Below are 12572 nucleotides of genomic sequence, written 5' to 3'. Positions count from 1 at the left end.
CTGTGAGATAAGGATGACAGCCAACACAGAATTTCATTTCAGATAAGAGAGGTGATGAAGTGAAAGAGTGTGTGTGTGTGTGTGTGTGTGTGTGTGTGTGTGTGTGTGTGTGTGGACCTTAAAGAGAGCCTTACCTCGGTGACGGGCAGCTCCAGCTGGACCATGTCCTCTGGTTTGGAGACAGGGGCCTGGAGGGCTGTGTCCAGCAGCAGGATGCCATTCAAGTCCTTCCGGCAACCCACCGCATAGTCGTCCACAAACAGGACCTTGTCTACCGCCGGGAAATACTGACACCTGACGCGTCCCCCGGGTTTAGCTGCGAGACAGAGCAAGGAGAAGACAGGAAGGGGGTTAAATAATATTACAGAAATGTTGTTTTTTCTTCTGTGACAAGCTGTAGATTTTGCCATTGAAACTGTGTGCGACACCACATGGTAATTAACATTAAAAAAGAGAGAATCAAGGAAGTAGCATTCGTTTTCCTGCTACAAATGGTACTTTCCACATGAAGCCATTTAAAAACTAGTTTATTCAGTTAACTGCCAATGTAGGTAAAGTCAATGACTTCGATAAGGTCGAATGTAGGAAGGGAATGTAGGTAGTCAATGAGTATGTGGCCAAGATGGCAGAAAAACAAATCTTCTAAAGCACCTTGAAACTTGCCGACATTTAGATGTCCTTCCTTTTCGTAGGACATAACGTCAGTCACATGTTGATTACACACAGAATACCACCTAACCTCACCGCAAAACCTCACAGATGATGTGATCCAATCAAGTAAAATACCTTCTTCCACAAATCCCTCCTGGCTTTCTACAGTACCGTTCTTTACAGAATGATCTCACAGGATAAAGATCCAAGACGTGCGTTTATTGAAGCAGGTCACAGAGGGCAATTACAGTTATTACAGTCTTGAGCATGGGTCCTGCGAGGCAAGCTTCAGAGTACAGGTCACAGAGTCTCATATTTAAACCTAAAGCTCAAGAACTGTACGTGAAACCTAGAAACAAAGCCACTCATAAACACAGATCACAGAGTCCATTTAAATTGTAGTTTCATAACTGTACGGGAAATATAAAAAAAAAATCAATAAGCATAGACCAAAAAATCAACATAAATTTCGGATTCAGAACTGTATGTGACAACTAAAAACAAAACAAACTACTGATGTAATTTGCATGCCCCTCCCACCAGAGCACATTCAGGAAGTAAGACGGATCTTCTCCCGTCATGATGCATCTGCCAGCTACACTCATACTCTCCATTCACTGCATGTGATCCAAAGTCGACACAGAATATTTTTCCAAAGCACTTATTTGCTTTAGACTTTTTGACTCCTTTTGGCTACCTGACCTTACTCCTCTCAACTACTTGACTGCTCAGAGTATAACAGATTGACAAGGGGGGGGGGGGGGGGGGGGGGAGAGAAAGACAGACTTGATGAGTGTGGATAAGTGTGTGTGTGTGTGTGTGTACGAAACAAACATCAACAATAGATATCTTGTTTTGGGACAATCTTGATGGCTTGCAGTCTGGCTCACTGGATTATGTAATGTTATTTCACTGTGAACTGCCCACAGCCCTTTGAGTCAGCAGGACCATGCAGGATGTGATGTCTGTGCCAGGCAAAGAGACAGCAAACATGGCAAGCTCTCATTTTCTGCCTAATTGCTAGCATTACAGAGAGAGAAACTGTAGGAAAGGCTTTTCAAGTCACTAAAGAGGCTTCTACATGTAAACATGGACTATCGTGTGAAGCTTTCACCCGAATATTTGTGACAGTTTAATTGTGAATGGTCTCTGAAATCCAATGTATTTATTTTTGTATTTATTAGCTTGCCCACCAGATCGGTCATAATGAATGGTACATTTGTCTTGCCCCTAACCGATACATCATGTGAAATATGTACATAATGTATTGACCTTCATTTGATCATTTATTCACTCATACACAAACAATAATGTACTTATACTGTATATAAAAAATGCCTTGTACCCCAATTCCCATATTTTAGACTTGGTGTGTTTCAAAAACACTCACATGTTCACATAAATGTAGGAATTCTTGCTTCACATAGTCAGCTAATGTTTCATGTGCATTATGAAAATGCATTTTCATTTATCTCCCCTTTTTATCATGTGGGCTTTTCATAATGGATACACGTAGCCTATATTCGCCAAACTAAACTTAATTTTGGTTCCCATCATTGATTAACTTGAGCCAAAAACACAAACACAAGCTACAATTACTGTAGCCTAAGGTAAGGCCTGTTAGCTTAAATTGCTGTGCTTAATAAAAAAATATTCATATAGGGAAGTTGCAATGTCAATAATAAAGTTATACAATACGTAGCAGTTTTCAATGCAGTGAAAACATGAAATAACATTATTTATCACCATTTAATCATTGTGCGTTTGTCATTGTCTGTCTGGGTTTACTACGTTGCCATAGATTGCCACATGCGCATACATAGAGGTAGGAGGAAAACAAATACAAATATAGTGTAGTATCGCAATATTTTCTGGCACATTAAATTGATGAAGTAGCACCAAGTATTGCCATATATATTTATATATTTATTTATTTAATGAATTTTATTTTGGTATCTACTTTGATAACATTGTTTCTGAAGTACACTATATGGCCAAAAGCTCACACTGCTCTTGTGACACTTGGTAATTGGAAATGAAGTCAGAGACGTGAACAAATTTACCATGCCAAGATGGCCAAGATGGGGAAAATAAATTGCACTGTATCGCAGAATCAAATTGCATCATCCCCTCTATAGCAATCCCCACTCCTACTCTTAGATGTCGCGGCTTGCATTAGACCTTCGCTCCTCAGTCCTCAGAATTTCCATTGGTATCAATTTACAAAACCGTCCACTCGTCCGCTGGGCAATTAAAAATATAAAATAACTAGCCCACACCCGGAAGCTGCTTGTCCCAGGCACCCGGCAAAGCTATTTGTCTAGGGTCTATGAAGTCTCATATTGGTTATGCTATTTTATCTTAGTTCATGTCACATAACAAAAGCAGCCTTGTCTGCTCCCCATAGGTCACAAAGAAACAGGCTTCAGCTTCTACAGCATTGAATGCAAGCACAATGAAATAACACAATATCTAATCTTTCACTTATGCTTTGTCATCGTGTCACTGCGTAAAACTGATATTAAACCCATAGTGTTAACTGGAGGGCATTGCTGTGTTAAATCAACTAACCAATGCCTTCATTTTATGTTGAAGTCTGTTTTTTGTCATTTTGATCTAGCCTTATAATTTTTCCCTGCGAGCAGAGGTGAGAGCTGAATGACGTGTCATTATACATGATATACCTACCCACTGCAGGTAGAACCGATTTTGAAATATTGCAAAAAGGCTGAAACTTCCATTAGGCAACCTACTAACAGATCAAGCATGTTGATGCTTTACAATTGATTATCAATTTATGACACAGTGATCTCACATTCCAAACACATGCCAAATTATTTCATACCCATCAAGATGGGCATTCAAGCCATAAGAAACTTCAAATGCACCAACTGTGTATTTTTTTTATATTTCTGGCACAAGACCCAAGTCCATGTTGTTGACACTATGTCACTACCAATAAGCCTCATAGAATCATGCCCTGCGCTTTTATAATAAGCGCTCATCAGTACGGAATCATGTACAATTTAATAGTCATGTTGAGATGTAATGCCATTACTAGCGGTCTTCGACTACATGGAACCATAGCATTTAGGCAATAACATAAGCAAGAGGGTTGGAGACTGACATTTGGTCCTTATGGAGGAAAATTAGTACAAAAAGCGGGTAAGTTAAAAATCTATGCAATGGTCAGGCAGAGAAATAAATAGAAGAGGACCGTAGAGTCATTAAAGCGCTCTTAAGCACAAGACAACACTTCAGCATTCTAACAATAAACACACCACAGCTAATAGAAACTGAACATGGCCTACTAAATTAAACTGCAGGTGTGACTGGTATAATATAATAAAGAAATACACAGCAACTTGAAAGCACATTATCAAAAACTTATTTTGCAACTGACAACCATGGGCCATGACATTTATTTCAGTGCTGCCTTATGGTTTTCAAAGAAAACTGAAGACATTTAAGTTTTTAAGAACAAGAATGTGGATGAAAATTGTTCAGTTATCCATATCTATAATATCTAGAACTAGCCTACTGTAGATGAATAGATAGCCTGAACTACTAGGTTTCACAATAGCCAAAACAAGAATGAGTGGCTCACACACCTCCAAAACCGGAACCAGGAAACAGTGCATTAGAGGCTCTTGTTGTAAGCCAGCATTAATGAATACAAGTAAGTAGACACAAGGTGAGTCAACACCCATTAGAAGATTTTTATGACTAACGCCCGTTTCATTTGTTGGGCTAACGCTATATTGTCCATCGACTTGGACTGAGCCCTGCTTGACAAACCGTGTAAAACCGCCCAACTACTCGACCAAATAATAGCGTACAAGTAAAACGGTTAAATTGATGAATGGTGTTGTTAGTGGAAATAAGGCGGTAGAGTGCAGGAAGCTAGTACGTGAATTCATAATGATAAACGTACTGTCAATTTATCTTAGTTTTAATGTCATATTTCATTATGTGCAACACTAATATTATCGTTTACATAGGCCATCAAGTGCGGTTGTTCACAAAAATCACTGCTGTGTTTATCACTTATGTTGACATGCTGCTCAATCAAGACAAGGCTACAAACCAAAACATTACATTTTAAATTAACATTAATCTCATCATGTGCTTGCCAGAAAAACACCGGTCACTGGTAGCACTTCAACCTTGTATCTCTAACAACTGTCAAGTAACGCTGGTTAGTTGTCACATCTGATGAAGGCCCAGGTCTGCCTTGACGTTGAACGAGAAACGAGTTGGGTTAGCCTTACTAACCTCTAACTAAGATGCTGTTATCTTGCCAGCTAGCACACAAATTAAGTTGCATAACGTTACAATGCGTTTACAGTAGCTAGTTGGAGTAGCTATGTTAAACGTAACCAGGTTCCGGTTCAGCTGACGTTACCAAACATAACAGACCCCTTGTCAAGAGGTGTTATGCTAGAGCCAACTGCCTTGCTTGCTGAATAGAGAGCACTCCCTAACCTGTCTATTGCTAGGATAGCAGACATATTGGTTTGTTGTGTTGACAAAGGACGCACACACGTAACACACGACGAATAACACTCTTTAGCTAATGTTGCCGTTATCTCCAACGTTAACGTTACATCAGGATCAAGGCAGCTAACTAAGCTAGCCAGCTATCATTGCCTTGTAAGAAAACACGAAACCTTTGACAATGTTTAAGGTCCACATTAGTGAAGCCTTCCCTAGGTTAATATGTTAACATTCGAGAGGCAAACGAAATACATCTAACGTTAGCTGAGAAATGACTGGACTCTGAACTCTGCAGGATTATGGCGTTTGCCAGTAACGTTAAGTGCGGGCTGACTCGTTGCTGGTTAGCCCGCATACAGGTGACTAGCTGGCTAGCCAGGGTAGCTATTCACCATTTACAGCTAACGTTTGCTAACATTGGTCAACTTGATAGCGGCGTGCTAATGGCAGTTAGCAGGAGGCTTTCCCGACCCGAACCCTGAGCAAAAGTGGAGTCGGATTCCTTCCATGACACACATAAAAAAACGTACAAACTTAAAGAATATTTCGTTTTGAACACAAATATTTTGGCAGACATCAGCTGTGTAGCAATATTTAACGCTATTTTCGGTAGGACTTGACAATCAGACAAATCAACCGTAGCTAGCAGGCCCAAAATATCATTTGACTTGTCGAGAAACTTGAACGGGTTGACACCATTACAAGCAGTAATGTTCTACCTTTCTTCTCATTTGAAACTTACCGTGCATAGCCGAGGCCTGCAATATAGCACCAGAGGTGCCATCGATTACTTTGATACTCCCCCGGCTTGTGACGGCCAGGATAGCGTTCAGGGCCGGATGATAGGAGAGGCTTCGCAGGCCCTCCTCGTCGCAACGCAGGCAACCGTCTCTCAGCACAACCCAGTCTGAGGAGGTGGACGAGCAGGAGCCCGGCGAGGCCGCGGCCGCCATTTTCACTTTATTTTCCCAACCCCGCTCTGTTTTAGGGAGCTCTGTACGCGCAAGTCAGAGTAAAAAGGTAAAAACCGAATCCTAAACCTCCGCTGTACTAGCTACCACTGCTAGCTCTCCTCTTCCGCGGCTTCTGCTCCTCCTCCCGTTGCCGCAGCAGCAACTATTCACCATCGATACTACGAAAACTGCGGGCGCACTTCAATGGATATTACGTTAGGTGCACGGGATTAGCGTACAAGCTATGGTGCTTCACGCCATACCGCTAGGGGCACTCCGTTGTCTACGTAGGCATGAAGATGATGGGATGGTTTGTCATGAAGATTGTAACAGGGCCCATCTACAGATGACTGGCTGCACAGGTGGAACTAAACAGTCTCTACTCTTCACACACAACGACTTTAGTAGGTTGTATATTAATAAATACAGACATTCCAAACCATATTCAAAATCATTATTTGCACAAAGGGCTAATGAAACAGGGTGACAGGGCAGCAGATCCCCCACCCTTAGGTAAAAAAATAAGTCTTAGTCTTCTTTTGTCCTTTATCAAAACAAGTTGTGACCCGTTTTCTATTTTGCACTCTCGTCTACACCATGATACACTTACACCAGTGTTTCCTTCATTGTGGCAAAGCGGCTCACGGTACATACAACAGTACTAGAGGACGCTTGCTTATGAACTCTTATGTCCATATACAAAGGAAATCAAACACAAAGCCATCCTATCAACAGACCTGCAGCTGGTGAGTATTTCCACACACGTAGTTTAAGTGATTCCTCAAACTGTTTATCATATGGGCTACATTTAGCATGCGATTAAAGCATGACATTGATAATGCTTCAAAACTTTAGAGACTTATCATTATCATTAATTTCAATATCACATTAGCGGAATTTAGGAAAAGAACTGTATTTGTTGAAAGAAAACTCTTATTGAATAAATCTCACTAGTCTTGCTCTATGAACAGAGCATTTGAAATACATACCAAAGTAGTAGTATCCTGTTATGTTGTATGTTTAAATTAAATCACTGCTTTATAAATAATGACATAAAAGAAAGCATGATAAGGGTCAGAAGTTTCAGAAGCACATTTGCACAAAGATCATTTAATCTGTGTAACCGTTTCTCTCTATAATATATATATATATTACATCACTTTCTAGTAGACATGTAACATTGTTTTGACATAGACCGCTATGTATAAAGTATTTAGGATTGCACGTTTAACAACAAAGATTACATTTTGACTGTCGTTTCTCAAAATGCATACCAGTGTAGTAAAACCACTGGACAACAATACAAAATAACTGATAAAAGGCACCCTTAATTAGCAGACATTGTTTTATTACATATCTACTATCTTCCAATTTTCTAATCCAGACTGGAATTTAATTTAGAAATTGAAGTCACATAAATACTATCACCTCCCCAAAGAGCAAAGTAAAATAAACGTATCTCATGTCTGCTCGACTCAATCAGCTGAACAGACAAATAAATGTCAAAAAAGAAAATAAACTATAAGGGTTGATGAATCTCCTTTGCAGTGTGCCATGGGCAACTTGGGCCCATTTTATGAAAACCCCAGGCTCTAATGTATAAAATGATTTCTTTGAGGGGAAAAAGATAAAATTCTAAAGGGTTTCCACAATAAAAATGCTATGGTGTTTTATTGAATGGAAAAAAAAGAGACACACAAGTTTAAACACCATTGCATAAAATAAACGTTCAGTCCCTATTTCCAAGTCTGTTCGCAGGGGAATAAAAAAACATAATCTTATTTTTTTTAAAGAAAAGTAATGTAAAATAAAAATAATTGTCCATCTGTCCGGTTGACTCAATCTTCTTTTGGGCCTCGCCGCCACTTTTCATGGTTCTTCAAGTGAATGTTCATTTCAATTGCCTCATCAGACACCAGTATACAGGGATAGGAAGTAAATATACAGAAGGAATATGGGGTAGATGAGAAGAGGCTTCTTTGTTTTGAATTCATCTCCAACAAGAAGAGAAGCAGCACTGTAAGCAGCCCAGAAAACTCCAAAAAGCTACAGGGGAAAAAATGAAGAAGAAAAAAAGACACGTTAAAGTAGCATTATGCAGTAATTGTACTTGAGGGTTAGGGTTAGGATAAGCAGTTTAACCTTAAAATAACAGCTACAATGTGCCGCTATAATGATTTTTAATATGAAGAATCGCCTCCGTGTCATTGTCATACCAGGATCTGTAGGCATATAACTTCATTCTGTGGTTTTGCCTGAGGCCGCCCGATTTCTACTGTCTGCCAAACTAGTAAGTAGCTTATTTGCCGTCTTGCTTTGTCTTGTGTTGCACTTGCTTGATGTTTGACTGTGTTAGGACAGTTGTTGACTAACTAGTTTGTTATAGTGTCAACGTAAGCATATTTCAAGAGGTTTTGCTAGTTTTGGCCGCTAGCATCTCGTTAGCGATTAGCAATTAATCGTTATTCTACTTTAACAGCAGGATGTACTGTGACATTCATACCTTATGACAGCTTATAAGCATACTAACATTTCACTCAAATGTAATGACATCTCTAGTTCCAAAGAGTGTATATATTTTTTGTACTCTAACTTCTAAGATATGGGAAAAAAATAACCCACCTTTATCCCCGTTGAGACGATATCGAATCCCCCAATAATTAAGAGCACAGGGGCTATGACAATGAGTGGCAACAATGAGTATCCTATCACTCCAAGAACCTGTCCATAAGAAACCTACAGAAAACATAATCAGCATTGTGCAGTATTGTTAAAATGAGTCAATATAATGTAACAACTTGGGTGAAATATTGTATTCAAAGTCTGGTTAAGATTTTCACTGAGAACAAAGTGTTGATGTTTACCTCTCCACCAAGCACTCTTGCAAGTAGAAAAATGGTCAAAGATCCAAATACCCAAATTGTAATGATCCAAGAGACAACCTATGCAAAAATGGATTTTATTGTTATAACAATCCATTATCAATGTTTCACTTAATATTTGATACAAGGGTCATTCCATGTGAAATCAACAGAAGTATAAATGGCCAAACATGGAGTGTTTGATACCTTAAAAAATATAGTTTGGTGCAAGGTACCAACTTCATATTTTGTGCATTTACTACTTATAAGATGTAATTCCCAGTGGTACTACTGTCATACATGGGTAATATACAGTTGAAATATAGGTGTAACATTTTTTTTATTCAGACACCTAGCTGCTAAATATTATATATATAAATATTTTTTATATATATATATATATATATATATATAATATTATATATCAGAATTTAAAATATTTAATGTAGTTTAGTATGAAGATCTAGTAGAGTTGTTCAAAAACACAAGCCTCTGTAGGTCATACAGATTTGTACACTAGTTATAAGGTACAAAGACATTATTTACATAAAGTAGGAAATACAACATTGTTGTTTCTTTAAAATGATGCGACATCTGTTGATTTGACATGGAATTACCCATGAATCATATAAACATATCAAGTATAAAACCTGTGCACTTGTCAACGATAAGTCAACTCTAAGATGCAAAAACTCCAACATACTGAGCATTGTTGCACATAAAACAGAAATTCTCCTTACCCTGAACTGGCCGTAAATGGATATCATGGAGAACAGCAACACCACAGCAAGAGGTCCCCAGAAGTCTGGATTATCTCGCACCACTTGGCGGTTGAAGCCCAGAGAGGGCATTGGCATTAGCACACAGCGTATCTTGTAGTAGATGTCCTTCAGATCAATATCGAGCTCCTCACTACAGAACAGTGGGAAGACAGTGCAAGTCAAGTCAAGTCAAAACATGCAAACAGATTGTTTGCAAGTGATCAAAGTTGTCTCAATCAATGTATTCTTAGGACTTCGACTGAGAGGCTTTGTATAAACATTTCCCATCTTTGTAAACTACATATAACGTAGACTGAAAGCCTTCACACTCACAGAAGGGGTTTAGTTTCTTCCGAGTCTTCCTCCTCGACTTCCAGAAGCCAGCCATACCCTCGTTGTCTCAGGAAGGTTGTAGCATATGCGTCTTTTGCATTATCACTGCCCAAATTCAGCTTGATATCTGGAGCGTCAATAGTACCACTGAGCTCTGAAGATAACCAAGAAGATATACATTGTCAATTACATAGCATTTGTCTGTTAGAATCGTATTTTCATGGTACAAAGCAAGCCATATAACACACAGCTGGTTATCAATAAAGTAAGGCTTATTATTAGAAATACAGTTTCAGTGGCCATTATGCACAGAGCAAAAGTATTTAGCCTTCATTTCTGCCTTAGCGTTAACGTAAGGTAGGGTACTTAAACTACCAATACATGTAAATACAGCCGTCTGGAAAATCTCACTAGTGGTGAATGCTCAAATGCCAAGATAATGTAGAAAAATTAACTTCTGTATCCCAGTTAACCTAGTATTGTGTTAGCCACTTAGCTACAAAGCTAAGTTGCTAACAAAACTAACACTAGGTATGAATGTCAACTTGGCTGTCAAATATGTAGCCACAGCTAACCTTAGTAAGCAAAAAAACAAAAACTGTTTAAAATAGATAGACATCATTACCCCTGCTGTCACTGAATACGTAGAATAAACCAAGGAGACAATACTGAAGTCGCAGTCTAGTGATGAGGGCCTTACTGTAACATTACCTTCAGCTTCGGTCGATGAGACGAAGGTAAAATCTCCGTTGGTGGGAGAGAACTGCATTGTTGATGTTGTGTCAGCTGTTTTCCCGACGACTTACATTTACACAAACTATTTCGATCAGTTATTGGGCATACGTGTTTGAAACGTTGGCATGAAACTGTATTTACAACTCCGTCATTTGTAGTCCATAATGTCTGCTAGCGAGATGCAACCTATTTCGGCAGCCACAATCCTCAAAACAGACCGTAGAATGGATAGGAAGCAGGAAGTGAAAGGGACACGTCAAATCCTCACACGGGTGCGGAAAAAGCTCGCCATCTAGCGTCAGAGTTCAGAGAGTGTATGGAAAAAAACGAGATCTCAGACGCCAACACCAACACAGCACAAATCTTTTCAAATGGAGGAAACGTGCCAAAGACGTAAGCGAAGAAGGGGAGAAAATGCTATAGATAAATACAAGGTAAAACTGAGGAAAGCAAAGGGACCATCTTTGAACATGAAATGTTCATGCTGACATGTTTAAACTTTTCAAAGTGTAAAATAGGCAACTGGAAATACAGGTCATGACTCAAAACAGTGAGGCAGGTAGGCTTAATTTTTAGCTGCTGGAAGGTTGTCTCATTTACCCTGGAGGAGGATCTTAAAAACACAGCTGATACATGCAGTCATTTCTACGGACGTTTGTGTATTTAATTGCCACAATTAATGCACACTGTATTAATTTTAAATGTTAACAAATATGATAATAACAAATATTCATCTTGGTGAAATTTGGTCTGTCAGCTCTGCGATTCCTCTTAGAACCCTAAAATATTAAAAGAAAAAAAATCATAATTCCTACAAGTTGGGCCAGTTTTGTGGTGTGTGTTTTGTGTCATGCTGGTGCAGGTTAACCTGACATTACCATACCCCTGTGAAGCTTGAAGGCCTTGATTATAAACCATAACAACTCTTCATCAAACCCTAATCTGATTAGAGGGGAGGGTGTGGGGGGACTCTGATAAGAGCATCCTATAAGTCCTATAACCACCTGTAACTTTAGCTAATTCTGAATATGTGTGCTGGGCATGTGTATCAGTGAGTACAAATACAATTAAATAAAATGTATGTTTTTAGATATTATTTAAGAGAATTAATGGACATTTCTACCCGTTATGAATAACAATTCATTAAAATTAATTATGGATTATGAAAAGAGGGTCCAATCAGACAAAATAAGAAAGTGTTCAATCATTCTGTGGCTGCTATTATTTTATGGATTGCCTGAAGATCATACTACAAATGTTTTTTTCTGTTTTCGCAGGCTCACACCCACACACGTACACACACACAAGCACGAACACAACACACAACAGAGTATAATTGACAATTGACTGGTGTATTGTATCAATGTGACTAGTACATAATGTCACACCTTTTTGACACTCAAAATGATTCCTGCAAAGAATGCAAATACTTGTTGCTGTCTGAAATGTAATATATGCATTCCTTAATTATTTGGCTTTGGGTGTGGTTTAGTACAAAGTAAAATAAGTTTTTAAATGTTGTGTATTTGTGGGCTACTGAGATTATAAAATAACAAAAGAGAGATTGTACTACCCTGAAATGTTTCATTTTGTTGGTAAGCTGGATATATATTTTTTAATTACAGCTTGCTGAAGGTTACTCATGTTACATGATAGAAACGAAAGTCTGATTTCATACCCTCTCACATATTAGTAGCCATAGTTTAATCCTTCGCGTATATTCCATCAGGCAATGCAGTGAACAGCCCTGGTCTTATGGGGTCCTATATTCACGTGGTACA

The 12572-nt window shown here is 38.8% G+C and overlaps 2 protein-coding genes across 11 annotated transcripts in view; both read right to left on the bottom strand.

Annotated features, from left to right (window-relative positions):
* birc6 (baculoviral IAP repeat containing 6) overlaps positions 1–6242 on the bottom strand; it is a 136978-nt gene extending 130736 nt beyond the window's left edge. For all 10 annotated transcript variants that reach the window (XM_080848993.1, XM_080848997.1, XM_080849000.1 and 7 more), the window contains exons 1-2: positions 5891–6242; positions 135–316 (exon numbers count right to left, since the gene is read on the bottom strand). In XM_080848993.1, the coding sequence (XP_080705119.1) occupies positions 135–316; positions 5891–6101 (393 nt within the window). In that variant the 5' untranslated portion in view covers positions 6102–6242. The remainder of the gene's footprint in view (positions 1–134; positions 317–5890) is intronic.
* A 964-nt stretch (positions 6243–7206) lies between these two features.
* yipf4 (Yip1 domain family, member 4) lies at positions 7207–11016 on the bottom strand. The gene is made up of 6 exons (XM_080849283.1): positions 10768–11016; positions 10057–10210; positions 9703–9874; positions 8966–9043; positions 8724–8837; positions 7207–8147 (listed from the first exon to the last, which is right to left on the bottom strand). Exons 1-6 carry the CDS (start codon positions 10823–10825, stop codon positions 8010–8012), a joined length of 714 nt encoding a protein of 237 aa, XP_080705409.1. The 5' UTR covers positions 10826–11016; the 3' UTR covers positions 7207–8009.
* Between the last annotated feature and the right edge of the window lie 1556 nt (positions 11017–12572).

Source organism: Sprattus sprattus (genome assembly GCF_963457725.1).
Source record: "Sprattus sprattus genome assembly, chromosome: 12".
NCBI classification, from domain to species: Eukaryota; Metazoa; Chordata; class Actinopteri; order Clupeiformes; family Clupeidae; genus Sprattus; species Sprattus sprattus.
The sequence above is the reverse complement of the archived record's forward strand: the minus strand, read 5'-3'. Positions and strand labels throughout refer to the sequence as shown.

Bases quoted from the DNA above. Each gene is read 5' to 3' on its own strand.
- yipf4 (XM_080849283.1), bottom strand. From the start codon at position 10,825: ATGCAGTTCTCTCCCACCAACGGAGATTTTACCTTCGTCTCATCGACC. The intron at 9,044-9,702 runs GTAAGGAGAATT...ATTTTTGCATAG, and splicing joins CCATTTACGGCCAGTTCAGG to GTTGTCTCTTGGATCATTAC. The intron at 8,148-8,723 runs GTGGGTTATTTT...TTTCCCCTGTAG, and splicing joins TCGTCTCAACGGGGATAAAG to CTTTTTGGAGTTTTCTGGGC.